Here is a 17,131-nt window from a genome sequence, read left to right as displayed (position 1 = left end):
CTGGTCTTTAAAATCTGTCTCTGTGGAAGGGCGTTTGGAGTATCCCTGGATCCACCTTGACAAGTAGTGTTTTCAGAAACATTATTATTGTGCATAGGGAAAAAAAAGAGTGACTTCTCCAGTAATAAAGGTCCATTGATGGGCTTTCCTTTAACATGTCTACAAGCTAGGACGGAGCCATTGTATATCTTTAAAGGACTTAGGCAAAATTTCGTGAGGGAAATTTCCAGATGATTACTCCATTTTAGTCATTTCTTATTGACCAGCTTGAAGCCAGGATTTACCTCTTCGCACATTTGTACGGTTGTGTTTTCTCTTAGGCACTTCCTGTCAGCAACATTAAGAAAGAATGATGTAGACTCTATCACTGGGCCATGGGATACATGTGGTATATGGAAGTAAGTTTTGGGGTGCAGATGGTATCGCTGGATGAGGCCGCCTGACTCGGCTTAGGCGACACACCAGTTTAAGGGTAGTTTCTTTCCTATCCTGACTTTCCTGCATGTATGCGGCCTCGCTGACATCCCGAATATGCCTTTTTAGGGAAGATGCCACCATTCACTTCCTAGGAACCCATTACTCTTGTGGAGCACAAAAGAGCAGGGGTAGACAGTGCGGGGAATGTTAGCCCTGTGAAGAGCTGCTCCGGCAGCTAGCCCGACAAGGTAAGCGCATTGCTGAGAATATAGCACCTCAGCTAACAACAGCCTCTGGTTCTGCCCGCTTGTGTTTGTTATGTGTGCTGTTTGAGGCCTTGTGAGCAACTCTTCAGTCTGGTGTCACTTCCTCACTTTCAAGCAGAGAAGTGGCTGGTTCAGAGATCTCAGAAACACAGTCCAGACACGTGGGAGTTCATTTTTTTTTTTAATTTCAGTCCCCAGAACTTAAAAATCGGAAACATAAAACTCCCTGGCCCTCCAGGCAGCAGGCAGATCAGAGCCCGCCCATCAGAGTGACGCTGAGTCGGAATCAGAATTGTGTCCACACTGATGGCACGTCTGTTAGAATGCACGTTTCTTCAGGAGCAGGACGTGTTCCAGTTTCTGGGAATTTGAGAAGATCTGGCCTCTGTCTCTGCTTACAGGTATGCCGTGGGATCACTGGAGTCACAGTTTTCAATGTGTACATGCGACTGTATGCCAGGGTAAACTTTCTGCAGGGGCAGCAAGGTGCCCAGCTTCTCTCCCTTTCTGATAGAGCCCTTATACTTAATTGGCTTAATGTAGAAAATTTTGACGCAGAAACCTAAAAGAAAATGGAGATACTGTTCAGGCTTCTGTAGCCTTGAGTTAGAAATTTCAAACATGGGGTTGAGGATAAGTTCGTTGGTACAACACTTGCCCTGCAGGCCCGGGGATCTGGGTTTTATCCCTATAACCAGTGAAGACACTGAGAGTTGTGGTGTGTGCTTGTAATCTCGGCCCTGGGGAGGTGGAGGCAGATGTCTTCCTGCTGATACTCTCCCTGCCCAGACCGCCAAACCTATCGGCCATGTGTTGGGCCAGTAAGACATCTTGTTCCAAACAGCCACTTGGGAAAACTGCACGTCAGTGTCTCTTGCGGCTGAAAAGACACACTAGGTATCACAGTGCACTGCTGAGTTCTGACTGTGTTGGCCACAGTGGGATCTGGAACCAGAGAAGTAGCCACAGGTGGGTGGGATGCCCTGGACCACTTGAAGATGAACCCTAATACATAGATGCATTGATCAGCTGACCGAGTAACCCCCTAGTCTGACTGGAGGAAGGTGGATCATGGGTAATTTGACTGAGACATCCCCTGAAGACTCATATATTTGAATGCCTGGTCCCCAGTTGGAACTGTTTGGGAAGAGTTAGGAGGCATGGCCTTGTTAGAAGAGACATGTCATGGAGAGTAGGCTTTTGGACGTTTCAAAGTCTGCTCCATTCCCAGCTAGCATTCTCTCTCTGCCTTGCCAAGGATTGGGCCAATAAGATACCTTGTTCCAAAGTGTCTACTTTGGAAAACTGCAGATGCTCGCTCTCTCTCTCTCTCTCTCTCTCTCTCTCTCTCTCTCTCTCTCTCTCTCTCTCTGTGTGTGTGTGTGTGTGTGTGTGTGTGTAATTGACTTGGAGCTCACCCATTATGCTAAGCTGGTTGGTCAGCAAGTCCTGGGGATCCTCTGCCTGCAACTCCCAAGTGCTGAGGTTAAAGGGCATACCACCATGTTTGGTTTTCGGCATGGGTTAAGGAGGTACCATTCACTTCTGCTTGAGAGGCACAAATTTTACAGAACAGGCTCTCTCCCCAGCCTCATCTTGTAATAACACATATGCCCATTTCTGTGGTGGTGGGTGGTGAATCTTTGCTGTCTGTCTGACTGGAGTTAGAACCATTAGAAGACAGTCAAAGGATTTCCACAGAGGTTTAACCAAGGAAAGGCTCTTCCTAATACAAGTGGTGTCATGGGCTCGGGGCTCAGACTGAATAAAGGAAAAGGAAGGAGGAGCCTGGTGAGCACCAGCATTCATCTCTGCTTCCCGACTGCAGATCCAATGTGAGCAGCCGCACTGTGCTCCCACTGCTGTGCTCCCACTGCTGTGCTCCCACTGCCGTGCTCCCACTGCCGTGCTCCCACTGCCGTGCTCCCACTGCCGTGCTCCCACTGCCGTGCTCCCACTGCCGTGCTCCCACTGCTGTGCCTTTTCTGCCTGACAAACTGTATATATTTTTTGTCACAGTAAAGGGGGGACGTTCCAGGAGACAACTCATCATCAAGCTTTTGAGGGATCCCAAGTCTTTGAAGAGCTATTGCCAGGCTGTTTTCTGTTGCTCAAACAGCAGGGATTGGTGTCATTTAACTGTGTCTCTGCAGTGATACCTCCTAGCCAAAGCCAAGGTCAAGACGGCTAAGAGATAACAAAGTAACCAGTTTCATCCAAACCTTCCCAATCCTGTGATCCTAGAAAGGACTAGATGGGTGGCCTCCTAGAGCCTTACTAGGTAGCCTCACCTGCACATATACACATGCACAAAAGTAAGTAAACAGATGTCAAAAATGGAAGGGAAAGGAAACCGAAGAAGACGGCACCAGAGGAAAACAGGCAAGGTGTCCTGTGGCCTACACAAGCTCTCAAATGCTTGGGCATACATGACATGCATGTGCTCTTACACACACACACACACACACACACACACACACACACACACACACACACACACACACACAGTGCAAGAGGGACCCCACTGATAAAGCTAATGTGCACACTACTCCAGCTTCCGTCCTCAGCACCACAACAGGCACTTCCTATCAGCACCCCCTTCCCACCTACAACCGGAAGTTACTGTAGTGTCCATCAAATGACGGAAGTGGAATATGTACGATACAAGAATGAAGGTAGGCCTTTGGGGATTTTAGGCTCAGCTCACTAGCCCGCTTCTGTTATCAGGAATGTCCTCTCCTTTTTTTAATAAGCTGTATTCACTCGTTTCCAGACAAAAAGAATAATCACGGAGGTAAGAACACGGGGGTGGGTTTCACAACCGTGATAGGTAACTCAAGGAACTTTCTTAGAAGTAGTGCAGACTGCTTAATTTCCACTTGTCCTTCTAAACAGGCCAGACTAACTTGTGCTGGTGGTTAGTGACTGTCCTTGCTGGGAGTAGCGGTATGGTGCCAGCACAAGGGGCATCTGGTGTGTGGGGGGGTCCTGTTCTGTCTTGTTGCCCAAATGTAAACAGCTCGTGGAATTCCACTCTTGCATGGTGGACAGTTTCGTTCACTTGTTGGGTCTCAATAGAATTAAAAAGACAGAAACAAAACAAATCAAAGAGCCAATGGAGTCCCCGGGGATGGTCCTACCAATCAAAGAGCCAATGTAGTCCCCAGGGGCGGTCCTACCAATCAAAGAGCCAATACAGTCCCCCAGGGGCGGTCCTACCAATCAAAGAGCCAATGTAGTCCCTGGGGACGGGTCCTGCCAATCAAAGAGCCAATGCAGTCCCTGGGGACGGGTCCTGCCAATCAAAGAACCAATGCAGTCCCTGGGGACGGGTCCTGCCAATCAAAGAACCAATGCAGACCCTGGAGACGGGTCCTACCAATCAGAGGCGTTCGGAAATAGTTCACATTCAACTGCTGCAGAAGTGCCAGTGTTAGTGAACTGTGGGATGCTGGTAAACGGAAGAATGTGTGGTCACTACTGTGGATACAGTTCTGCCTGGACAGTCTTTCTAAGCAAAGGTACCTGGGCCACCGAAGGGGACAGCCAGTCAGGTCACTTATAGAGTTTGGTGATCTTTTTACATAGGCAGGCTTCAGGGAAACGGGGCACCTTCCATCTTGTGCTTGGATTGTCCTGCATGTTCTAGATCTTACGATCTTGGAAGAAACATGAAAATTCTGTGAATGGAGCCTGCACTAAAATAACTAAGCCTCGGCACCTGGACCGTGTCCCAGGTCGATACTCATACCTCTTCCCGACAGTCGGACGCCATCATTGATGGCGTTTTTGTTTCTATAGGGTTTCTCCTGGCCCACTATCTTCCCCGTGAATGGCGCATACACCACAGATCCATCTGAGCACAGGACGTCCACACCTGGATGATGCCTTTGGGTTCTAGAATATAAAGAATCACCGTCAGAGGGGGTGTCCCAGGGAAAGATATTGCTAGGATTATGCTCTTAGGACACAGCTCGCAGCCTTGGGCATCGAAACTTGAAGCAGCCAGAAGATACTGCAGTGCCCAGGATATTTTACTGTTTAGCCTAGTTTTTTTTTTTTTTTTTTTTTTTTTTTTTTTTGGTTCTTTTTTTCGGAGCTGGGGACCGAACCCAGGGCCTTGCGCTTCCCAGGTAAGCGCTCTACCACTGAGCTAAATCCCCAGCCCCAAGTTTAGCCTAGTTTTAACCTCTCTGTCCACATGTACTAATGATCACATTGTAAAGATTAAATAATTTAAAATCATATTTGATTTACAACGAGACGTAGATGATAATGATGATAATGTCTAAGGCATATTGTAATAGCATTATTATGTGGTATTTTGAAAACAAAGTGTACAAATATATTTTCTTGACCCCTTCAAGGCCTTTTATTGTTCAGTGTTAGGAATCAAACCCAGGACCTTGTGGGTACTAGGTAAGTGCCGTACAAGTGCGCATGTCATTGGAACCTCAGGAGTGTGACACTCATCTGAAAGGGATCAACACAGTCTTGCCTGCTTAAGGTCAGCCTCTGCTGTTCAAATTCCAGAACCTTGGCCAGTAACAGCAGGCTAAGTGCATAAAGGAATCCAAAGGCTGCGTCTAAATGTAGCCTTTACGGTCTCCAGCTCTGCTGGGTGATCAGCCAGTTCAAATTCCTATCTGTAAAATGCAATCCAATGGTTTGGTTTTGCATATAGGAAAGCCGGGTGGGACAACATGTGGAGAATTTGAGAAGGAACAACAGCAACAATAAAAATGACAACAACAGGGGCTGGGGATTTAGCTCAGTGGTAGAGCGCTTACCTAGGAAGCGCAAGGCCCTGGGTTCGGTCCCCAGCTCCGAAAAAAAAGAACCAAAAAAAAAAAAAATGACAACAACAACAACAATAGCATCATCAACAATAACAATAACAACATTGCTTTGATTCCTTTCCCTTCTCTCTGGCTCTGTCTCTAGTGCAGACCCCATACTTGAAGCAGGATTTCGGAAGTTGCTCCGAATGCAGTCACTGTCGCACACAGCGCTGGCTTCCAGTCTGCCAGAGGGAGGTCATTGTGGGCCCTTTAGGAAACACAGGAGGCAGACAATGGGAAAAGAGAGGAACCACCAAGTGGCAGCTGTTTGCGATCGCTCCTACCTTTGAGTAGAGTACTGTCCACAGCCATAGCTGTCACATGTCCGGATCTCGTTGGAAGATCTGCTGGCACATATGTTAGCCCATGGTCCTGCCAGGGCTGCAGAAGAGAAATGTGAGAGTCATGGGCACCCGTGACCTGTGTCTCTCCTGTGTGTCCCCCTGGACACTGGGGTCTAATCCCCCCTCATTTGGTTAGTTTCTCCTGTGGATAGCAGATTTAGATATAGAACATAGTCCCCGGCTATGTAATTCTGTGGCATATGAAATATTTATAAGCATGAACCTTCATCATATCACTGCTCGAAATCCTTCATGAATACAAGGTGGAAATTGTGTTTTCAACTTTCCTTTGCCTGTTACCAGACCTGGGGAGCACTATGCTAAAGCAAAGGAAGGGAGCACGGACAGAACTCACGAAGCTGCGTGGTAACCTTGGAATGTTTTATAATCAGGGCTAAGAATGGCATCCACGCAAATGTCTGACACACAGACAGAGTCGCCAACTTTAGACAGCATGAACTGAATCTCATATTTGCAAAACGTAGAAGTGGATATTTGAGACGTGACAAAACCACAAGCCACAGTGAGCCTAAATAGTATTTTCTGTGAAGAAAAGCTACAGTATATTCATTGCTGTAACTTCATATTTGAGTCTCAAAGCCTTCTAATGTGGAGCTAAGCTTCAAATGGATGTTATGATCAGGTTATAGCAGGATGGAACCAGCATCATCCCGGGCAACTGAGGAATCTAGTGGGCAGCTTATTAATCTGTTTGTCTTGCCTGCTGGGAGCACCAAGGGGATGGTCCCATCATCCCAAGCTGGCCTTAGCATCAGGAACTCCCCACATCCGAGTCTTATGTGAGACTTTCACCTTCTAGGGTTTTGGGGGAGTGGGCTGGGGGTGGGTTCTGATTAAGTTCCAGGCAAGGATTGAAGGGGTGTCAGAGTCTCCCTGCACCCTGTTTATATTCCCTGACTGAGGACTCAGAGCATCAGGAAGAGGTGGTGGAGAAATCCAACTGCTTCACCGTTCCAGCCTACTCCAACTTCAATTACTAATACCAAATTTTATGTCACATTCTATGATTGACTTTTAAGCCTACGCCTGAAATCGGGCGTAACCCGGGTATATAACTCTTAAGTTAGTGAGGATTCTAACGTTGGGCTTCTGACTTACCAGTGGAAATCAAAGCAGCTGACATGAGGATTCTTGTGGGAAACATCTGGATTCTGCTTCCCGTTTCTTCCTCTGGTTAGAATTGCTCCCATGCACACACAGTCCACGACTGAGTCCACCTTCTCTGGTAATTAAGCTTTGGAATCCCGTGTTTCTCCGAGGTTTAGTACGAGACACGGAAAACAAAATGAGTCAGGTTAAACTGTAACATTCCGTGGAGAGGGCTGTCTGACCGCACAGAGACCTCTGCCAATGCCTTTGATCTGGAGAAGCTGCCAATGCTATCAGAAACACTGATATTAACTATTAACAGGAATGATAAAACTGGGAGCGGAATGATGTCTTCTGCTTGGGGCTGGAGGGTGATGGCGGTATAGTGATCACGGTCACTGGAGACCTTTCTGAGGATCATCCAGGTTGACAGTAATATTGGAGGATTCTCATAATCGCAGCGCATATCTTAGGTGTGGTGGGTATTCAATTGTCCAATTAGACTTCAACTACATAAGATCTATAGATAATATTGACAGTTTCATAAATTGTTTCTTTTGAGCATGTGATTTCAAAGGCTTATAACGGTGGAATTAACACCTAAGGAATCTACCAGTAGAGGAGATCACAGTCGAACCATGAACTTACATAAAGACTATATATGTTAATATACTTAGATCCTAAATACACTATTGAATATTAAGGATTATGCATTGTATACCATATCCTATCTTTAAATCTTCCAAACAAAAAGTGTTGCCCTTCGTGAATATGGTGTGTATAAGAATGACACAAAAACACGCAGCAGCACAGCCTGGAGAGGAGCATACTGGGTGGAGAGTCATGGCTACGTAAGCTCTAAAATATTTTGTTTCTGGAAAAAAAAAAACAATGGCAAGTCTGCAAAACATTAATTTGTCAATTATTGGAGACCCGGATGCAACATTCTCTAGTTCTCTGTGCTTCTTACTTGTAATTAGCTTTTCCGAATCGGAATTCTCACATATGAACTACCAGCTACCCTTAACGTCAGACAAGGACTAGACTTTTCCATGAAGCCTCCCCGCTTGCATACCTAGTCAGTAGCTGTAGGAAACTTGTGGTAACGCTTCCACAGCTGCAGCCACACCCTGTCCTGTCTTCCCGGACACTTCCCCAGCCTTTGGTTTTGGCTCAGCTCTGTGGTTTTGACCAAGTGAGTCAGAGGTAACGCTATGTCCTGCAGCCTGACCTGCTTTCTGTCATTGCACTCTGCTTCCCGTGTCCTGCCAGTGCCAGGCTGACAGGCTGCCCCAGGACACAATAAGGAGTCACACGCAACAGGGACTCACAGCTGAAGGCAGCCCAGGACACCCCAGAACAGTGAGTAATACTGGATGCAGCGTGAAGCCACGGAGGCCGCAACGGTAACAAAACCGTGTGGGCGAGGCTGCACTGGACTTCACACAGCTTTTCTCGGAGTGCCGTGTACACGGTGCCACCACAGTGCAGGCATCACGGAAATGAGTCTGAGCAAGAACGGAATAGATCACTGGGGAGAATCTAGAAGCAGGTCCAGATGCATACAGTTTACAGCGCACAGTAGGGACACCACTTCAGACCATCGCAGAAATCAGGGTGACATCTGGAAGGAAACAAAAGCTTGGTCTGTACATCAAAGTGGACCAGTATTTCCATGCAAAAGAGGAAGGGAGGGAGGAAGGAAGGGAGGGGAATTGCAAACCATGAAATTGACATGGGATTTTTTTTTTCAGTTTGGATAGATTAGGCCTTGTAAGTCCCAAACCCTGGAGACTGAAGGAACCGTTTGCTGATAGGTTGTTGGAGTGATAAAGAAAATAATATCCTGATGAAGTCTAATAGCTGGTCGACAATACCTGCAACATAAGGAGATACGTGTATATTATATATATTCATCCTCAGGAGGAAGAGCACTCCCCAAGCACCCACGATGCCCACAGAACTCGGTTCGATTCCCAGCACCTCATAAAATGGATGTGGTGGTATAAACTTTTAATTTCAGCACTGAGAGATAGAGGCAGGGGGATAAGAAGTTCAAGGTCATCCTAGACTACAGTCTGGGTGCACACACGTTCACTCTATCTCTTCCTATCCATACACATAGCACACACACAATCCATTTCCTAACCAGCCGTTCATGTATGTGTATGTGCATGTGCTTGTGTAAATGTATATGTGCATGTGCTTGTGTAAATGTATATGTGTCTGTGTCTGTGTATGTGTTTATGTATATGTGTCTGTGTTTATTTATATATATCTGTGTGTATGTGTCTGTGTCTATGTCTGTGTATATGTTTATGTATATGTATATGTGTATGTGTCTGTGTATATGTATGTGTGTATGTGTATGTGTCTGTGTCTGTGTATGTGTTTATGTGTATGTGTCTGTGTCTGTGTATGTGTTTATGTATATGTGTCTGTGTATGTGTTTATGTATATGTGTATGTGTCTGTGTCTGTGTATGTGTTTATGTATATGTGTATGTGCCTGTGTCTGTGTATGTGTATATGAATATGTGTATGTATGTATATGTGTATATATTGAGTTATTTACTATTTAAAGCTTTGATTTGTTCTTTGACAGCTCCAAGCACGGAGGTAGTGCATCCTGACTGCTATCACCCCTCCCCCTTGTAAGCAAACCAGCAGGCAAGGGAGCAGAGCTGTCCGTGGACTTCACAACAGAATGGATACAAGTCACTGACGGGTGGTGGACATGAGCAGCTTCTCTTACAGATGGTTACAAGGCAGGGGAAGAGTTTCGCCTGTCAGATAGGCAGAGCTTGGAGACTTGTCCACCAGCACACTGACTTGAAGATAAAGGACAGTTTAACCTTTTCACAGGACAATTTAGCAACACTGTCACATTTTCAAAGGCCCCAGACCTTTTCTTCCTGTGGTTCTCCCTCCCTCCCTCCTTCCGTCCCTCTCTCCCTCTCTTTCCTGCATTTCTTATTGACCTTTTCCAACCCATGTTTCTCTCTGAGACCCAGCAGCTCTCCAAGCTGAGGAAGCGATGGTACAGGACTGTCTTTCAGACCCAATAAAGGACTTAGCTTTGCTAACTGGTCTAGAGAAACTAGGCCTGGGTCAAGAGGGAGAAGGCTAACCCTGTGACGTCATCAGCCACGTCATCAGCCAGGTGCCGACTGCGGGAAGCTGTGCCCATGAAGAGCTGTGCAACCCCAAGCAGCAAACCGCAGCGTGGGTCTTGTTCAGAGATTAATCAGAGGAGACGTGAGCCAAGGAGAGTGCCACTGCTCCGTTTAACACCAGTGGGGCATAGTGGGATTGATCACTTATGTAAAAAGAATCCCTTGTGGATTTTACAGTCGTTCCCTTTGCAGGCTTCACTGGGAATGTGTATGAATCTCAAACTGGCTTCAAATTGACTTCAAAATACCCATGGGTCTGAAGCGTGGGCATATGTCTGAAACATGACGTCACAGGGATAGTTATTGAGGGCAGGGAATGGCTTCTAGGACTTTGCTACACTGTACTTTACAGTTACTTTACAGTTAGATCTATGTACGTGTGACCTGGGCAAACCCCAGGCTTCCTGCTGGTCCACTCCTCCAGAGCCCACTCAGACGAACTTGCCTAAAGCTGTTGGCCCACTGCCTTCTCACCACATGCATTCAGAAATCTAAGCTGAGGCCAGACTCTCTCTACTGAAGTGTGCCTACCGTAGTCATTGTCAGAGAAAGACGCACGGGATGTACACCGTGCTTTGGGGACTGGGATCTGGTCATAACGATAAGACTCTACCTTTTCAGCAAGTGCCCTACTCCCCCAGACACACGCACCCAGGTGGAATGGGGACAGTTGTCCTGTGCTGCCGTGGGTGGCCACGCATGTTCTTTGTTTATCCCGTCCTTATCTCTCTCTATAAAGCTATTAGCCATGTCGAATCGTCTCTTCTTGGAAATTGTCGGGGGTTGGGGATTTAGCTCAGTGGTAGAGCGCTTGCCTAGGAAGCGCAAGGCCCTGGGTTCGGTCCCCAGCTCCGGAAAAAAAAAAAAAAAGGAAATTGTCCTGATTTTGCTCCTGACTTTTCAGAAGTAGCTATATTTAATGTTTTTACTATATGAGCATTGCGTGCTTATAGCAAAACCCATCCTCAATCTAAAACCAACATCCATAACCAACTGGGGCACATGTACCCCTCTCCCCCTTGCCTCTCTTGTCTGGAACCCCAACATTTTACTATGTGTATTCTGTCGTCAGCATAGCTCTCAAAGCAAAGTAAACGAACCCCGAAGATGCTTTATAGAATATTCAGTTGTAAAGGGTTAAAGTGTCAGGAATGATCTGGGAACTCCCATTTGGAAAGCTGACCTGCACCCATTTTGGTCTCACTCGGCTATAGGAAAAAAATCGGAGAGGATGAAAGCTAGTGTTTTAAGCTTTTTTTCATAGAATTTCTCAAGGCTGTTTTCACGAAGGTCTGTAAAGTGCTTCAGGGACACTCCCCACTATAGTCCACTCTCCACCCTCTGTCCCCCTTCCCATAGTTCCCCTTTGTTCCCCTTGATGGTTCTACTTCTGTGTGTACATGTATGATTTTTCTTTATCTACACAAACCCTAGGGCCAACAGATGAGCAAACACATGGCATCATCTTTCTGAGCTGACTTGATTGGTTTAATATGATTACCTGTGGTTGTAACCATTTTCCTGTAAATGGCACACACACACACACACACACACACACACACACACACACACACACACCACCTTTCCTTTCATTGTTTTTGTTTATTTTTGAGATTTTATTTTAGCTACAACATTTCTCCTTTCTCTTTCCTGTCTCCAAATCCACCCATTTACCTCTCCTCTCTCACCCTCAAACTCATGGCTCATCAAAATTATTGTATGCTTCCATATATTTGTATATGCATATATATGCCCGGATGTAACCTGTCGAGTCCATACAATGTTACATGTGTGTGTCTTCAGGGCTGACATTTAGCACTGAACAACGAGCCGGCCTGCTCTTCCCCAGGGAGGAGCGCCCGTCCAGCTCCCAGCGTTCCTCAGTTGCCTGCAGTCCTTTGTGTGGGATTGAGGCCTCCGGGCTTCCTCTCCACGTTGGCGTGTTCGTCGGAGCCCTCCTTGCTCAGCTCACGTTTGGGCAGCCATGTTGGTGAGACGTTACAGGTGCAGCTTCTGGTGTCGGGGGAGACACAGCCTCACAGCAAACCCCCTGATCCTCTGGTCACAGCCTCACAGCAAACCCCCTGATCCTCTGGTCACAGCCTCACAGCAAACCCCCTGATCCTCTGGTCACAGCCTCACAGCAAACCCCCTGATCCTCTGGACACAGCCTCACAGCAAACCCCTGATCCTCTGGACACAGCCTCACAGCAAACCCCCTGGTCCTCTGGACACAGCCTCACAGCAAACCCCCTGATCCTCTGGACACAGCCTCACAGCAAACCCCCTGATCCTCTGGCTCTCACAATCTTCCTCCCTCCTCTTCTTGCCCGAGCCTTGGGTGCTGGAGCGTCTTGTAGATGGATCTATTGGGACTGGGTTCCACAACCCTGCATTTTGATTGGTTGTGGCTTTCTGTTCTAGTCTGTTGCAAAGAGAAGCGTCCTCGATGAAGGGCGAGGACGGTACTTATCTGCACGCGGAAGAACAAAGGGTTATAGATGGTCGTTGCGGGTTGTGCTGGCTTAGTAAATTAGTGGTTGTAGGTTCTTCTCGGATAACCAGGATTTCACCAGCTCTGAGTGGTTAGCTGACCTCCAGTAGCAGTCACGGTTTCCTCCTGTCAAGCGAGTCGTACACTGGAGTCTTAGCTTAGCTATCGGTTGGTTGGCTATACCCCTGCTGCACACACAGGGTGGCTGCGCCATGCTGGTCGCTGATTCATAGGCATCATAGCTGGGTGGACAGATGGTTGCCTCCCTCCTTTGGAAGCTTGCGTGGTGCCGTGAAAACCAAGTCCTCACGGAGGGGACATCGGGGTCAGTTCCAGATTGAGAGCCTCCGGGCCCTGCTTCTGAAGTGCGTGGTGCCTTCAGCAATGGGGACTTACCTTCCACCTCTAGGGGATGACCAAGGACAAGGGCAGTGGACTGTAGGCTTTGGGAGTCTCTTAGCCCTCTGCAAGAATTCAAAAGAGGGCAGCTAATGTCTGATTTGGAGTTTTTGTTAGGTGGTCTTTGTCCCTTGCAGAGGGAGCCATCAGCCCAGGTGAGTAACGTTTATTAAATTATGCATGTATTTTCATATGCTAAATTATGTGTTTTAAGGGAAATAGTTAATAGTACCCTTTCTTGTGGCTTTTCCAGACATCTATATTATTACGTTACCTCCCTCCTTCATCTTCCTGAATTTACCTCCTCCCTCATCCCTCAGGGGTCTGTACTTTCCCTGTCCCCCCATCAGCTCCGTCGTTGTATCTTGCTAGCCTCCCATTCCTGTCTCCCTGATGAGATTACTTGGATCCTGCTGTTCCCCTCTCTATTGCTCCCCAGTGCCCAATCCTGACAAGGGTCCTGCTTTACTCTCCTGGTTTCTATAGTTACTGTAGGTTATGCATTCACGTCTGAAGATTTGGGGCTGGGAGCCTCCAGTAATGGAGAAATGCAGCGCTTGCCTTTCTGAGTTGGGTAAACCAGCCTTTCTTCATCTGTTTCCCAGTTGTGGGATGTGTGTGTTGATCAGCACTTTCACATCAGTATCTTTGATCTTTAACTTGACCTGTAGTTTGAAAGTCTGAATAAAGACCGGGGAGGGTGAACATACCTTCAAAGGACAATTGACCTCAGTGAGCAAACATTCCAGGCTTCCTGCTGGTCCTCTGAGTTTACTCAGGAGAACCTACCTAAAGGTGTCAGACCACTGGCTTCTCACCATGTGAATTCAGAAATCCAAAATAAGGCCAGAGCTTCTCTATTAAAGCATGTCTGTCATAGTCCTAGTCAGAGAGGAGGCACTGCATATACATGCTTCGGGGACTGGGGACCTTTGTTGTAGTGATGAACGCTTACCCTTTCTACAAGTCAGACACACACATCCAAATGATACAAACAGCTGTAAGCATGGGGGACTTAGTGGGACCATTTGGGGTGGGGAAATGAAAGGAGGGAGATTTGATAGAAAATAATTTTAATGTAGAGAATGACTTCCAGGCTTTCTAGTGGATGGAGGTCATCAGCTTATCCTAGGATCTAACAAGCATTTCCCAGAAAGCGGTTTCGTTTTATATTCTTGGGATGGATAATAACAGATGGGACAAGGCCATGACCCTTACATCAGAATAGAGACCAGACTTGGTTTACTCTAAATTTGGGTGTAAGCTAGGAAGGTACCACTGTCTCTTGATACAATACATGGTTTATGTAATGTGTAGCTTTGTATCATGGGTAATGTAGCGTTTCAAGGTTGGGGTGTTATCATAGGAGATTTTCTGGCCAGAGGCCCCTTTAGAAAGAGTGTCTGTTTCTAGCTGGCAAGCATGCAGGATGCACGTCATGAATTCCTTCATGTGTCCAAAGCAGACATTACTAGTCAAGCCTTGGGAATCTGTCAAACTATATTGATGTTGGCATGGAGATTAAAATCCACTGGCCACCCTTAGTAGAGTAGAATTCCCCTTAATCCAAAGTCTGGCTCTGCAGGGGTGGTTCTGATGCTAAGGTCCTGTTCCCCAATTGGTTCTTGATCTATCAGTCAAGAAAGCCACGGGCCAATTGCTGGGCGGAAAGTACAGGCAAGACTTTCTGGTCGCAGGAGAAAAAGGGAGATTCGAGGAAGGAGAGAGGAAGTTTTGCCATGCTTCTGGTGAAGAAGGGTTGAAGAGCCATGTGAGATCTCAAAAACGAAATGGTCACACAGGCTACTCCTACAAGCGGGTGATCAGGGATATCTAGCAGGGGCTAGATGGGACTAGCCACTAAAGTTTAGGGCAGGTGGGAGGTATTGATAAAGGCAAGCTTTTCCAGGCAGGAGATGTTAGTACCCAGCAATTGTGTCCAAAGGCAAGTTGAAAATGAACAACTGTGTGTGTGTGTGTGTGTGTGTGTGTGTGTGTGTGTGTGTGTGTGTGTAGGCGGGTGTCTTTTATCCGTGGATTCAAGGGAAGCCAGGTGAGGGCTGGTAGTGTGGTCCATTCTTAGAGGTTAGGCCAGATAGTAAACAGCTACACGCAACACGGTTCTGAGTTTTCTCAGTGCGCAGTCTCGGATGTAGGGAGAGTGATTCAAGTGACTGGGGAGCAAATTAATGAGTACAGAGGGAGGTGACAGCTTGAGAGACAGGTAGGTAGATCGGTAAGGATTATGATGTTCAATGGAGACGGTTCCTATAGAACACAAAACACACTTTCTATGGCTCCAGTTCTTGGGAAAGTGTTTTTAACACCCCCAAAAGGCAAAGAATTTAGGGCTTTTTCCAACCAATATTGTGGTCCAGTGAAATTGTCCCCTTTTCCATGAAAACATGGAGTAAAAGATGCTCCCCACTAGAGGTCACCAAACAGACTCAGAACCTTGAGTGCCCAGGCTTCCTTTTCTGCTCAAAGGCTCATTTTCCACAGTGAGCCACAATGAGTCAGTCCCTGGACTCTGGCCAGACAGCACAGAAGCCACAGAGTTAATGTGGCCAGTCAGGGTGTCCTCATCTCTTTAAACGTGGGCATGAGGAGGAGGAAGTACCACATGTACTGATGTCTGTCTTTACACCTGTGACAGACTTAGTGTTCTCAATTGAGATGTCACGTCACATAAAAATGTATCCTTTCATAATACGTGCCTTCTTAATATCTTCACAGAATTACAACACAACTCTCCAGAATGCTGTCATCAGCTCCAATTAAGATATACATTATCAGCCACCACCCTGCTCCCTCCTTAACTCAGACTCTACCTTTCCTCATATGGTTTTTACTCATTCTGGATATTTTACATGAGTGGAATCATGTAACCATTGATGTTTTGTGTCTGGCTTCTTTCACTTGGAGTACTGTTCCCCATGTCCACCCACAGGATAAATGCACCACGACTGGACACTTAGGTTACCATACTTTGACTAGTGCTTCTGTGAGCATCTGTGTACAGAGGTTTTTTTGTTTGTTTGTTTGTTTTAAAGTTGTATTTATTTTATGTATGTGAGCACACTGTCGATGTCTTCAGAAACACCAGAAGAGGATGTTGGATCCCATTGTAGAAGATTGTGAGTCACCATGTGGTGAAGGTTGGTGTCCATATGCAAGTGAGGGCTGGCACAAGTTAGATCAAGACCATGATTGGACAGTAAAAAAGAAGGCGAGGATAAAGCTTTTGTAAGACAGGAGAGGAGGGGAAAGAGGAGGAGGAGGAGGAGGAAAAGGAGGAAGAAGAGAAAGAGGAGAATCAAAATGGACACAGAGAAGATGACCCAGATCCAGGTGGTCTTGAATGACCCTAGGTAGTTATGTATATTTTTTACATAAATGGATTTCTATAGGTCAATTTATCTTATCTGGGAGGGCGGTTTATATCCTTATCAATTGGTTGTGAGTTTATTGTGTGGATGTATTGTGGTTTGAGAATTTAACATATAAATCTGATTGATAAATTAGAGTTTACTGAGTCCTGATTTCACTGGGTAGTTGGGAGTTTATACTTTAACTATCAGGGGCGGTTGATGGGAGTGTGAGCAGAGTCTATGTCAGGGAGCCGCTATAGGGCGGCCCCATGCTGGACTTCTAGAGCCCTGATTTTACCTGGCAGCTGGAACAAGAGAGTTCTAGGCTAGTAGAGAGCTGCCGGGAGAATTCCATACGGCTCCACAGGTTTGGGATAAAAGGTTTTTCTTCTTTTTATATTTACCACAACAATGTGGTTGCTGGGAATTGAACTCAGAACCTCTGGAAGAGCACTCAGTGCTCTTAACCACTGAGCCATCACTCCAGCCCCCCTGTGTACAGGTTCTTGTGGGGATAAGATTTCAGCTTGGGTGTACACATAGGGGAAGAACTGCTGACACAGCTGTGTTGAACAAAGACTTCTGAACCATTTTCCAAGGTGAGCTTTGATCTGTCTTGAGCCCTGTGATGTCTGAATCTGATTTTCCCACAACTCTGCCAACAGTTGCCTCTAGCCATCTTCTTACAGCAGTGGGTGAGAGGTAGAATTTCAG

General features: G+C 46.6%; 1 protein-coding gene and 1 long non-coding RNA gene across 3 annotated transcripts; one reads left to right on the top strand and one right to left on the bottom strand.

The window, feature by feature from the left end:
- Positions 1 to 847: 847 nt before the first annotated feature.
- On the bottom strand, positions 848 to 8,140 carry Lect2 (leukocyte cell-derived chemotaxin 2). 2 transcript variants are annotated; one of them, XM_087590935.1, is made up of 5 exons: positions 8,054 to 8,140; positions 6,988 to 7,268; positions 5,809 to 5,905; positions 4,435 to 4,580; positions 848 to 1,245 (listed from the first exon to the last, which is right to left on the bottom strand). In XM_087590935.1, exons 2-5 carry the CDS (start codon positions 7,031 to 7,033, stop codon positions 1,079 to 1,081), a joined length of 456 nt encoding a protein of 151 aa, XP_087447061.1. In that variant the 5' UTR covers positions 7,034 to 7,268; positions 8,054 to 8,140; the 3' UTR covers positions 848 to 1,078. The 2 variants fall into 2 exon arrangements, with proteins under 2 accessions (XP_087447061.1, NP_001101875.1); NM_001108405.1 differs by lacking the exon at positions 8,054 to 8,140 and having other exon boundaries at positions 864 to 1,245; positions 6,988 to 7,182.
- On the top strand, positions 4,085 to 10,899 carry LOC147999968 (uncharacterized). The gene is made up of 2 exons (XR_015641058.1): positions 4,085 to 4,204; positions 9,583 to 10,899. It is a non-coding gene; the product is annotated as an uncharacterized LOC147999968 (long non-coding RNA).
- The last annotated feature ends 6,232 nt before the right edge of the window (positions 10,900 to 17,131 follow it).

Source organism: Rattus norvegicus, chromosome 17 (genome assembly GCF_021556685.1).
Source record: "Rattus norvegicus strain SHRSP/BbbUtx chromosome 17, alternate assembly SHRSP_T2T, whole genome shotgun sequence".
Classification (NCBI taxonomy): Eukaryota; Metazoa; Chordata; class Mammalia; order Rodentia; family Muridae; genus Rattus; species Rattus norvegicus.
Note: the sequence above shows the minus strand (reverse complement) of the source record. Positions and strands in the feature narration are given on the sequence as shown.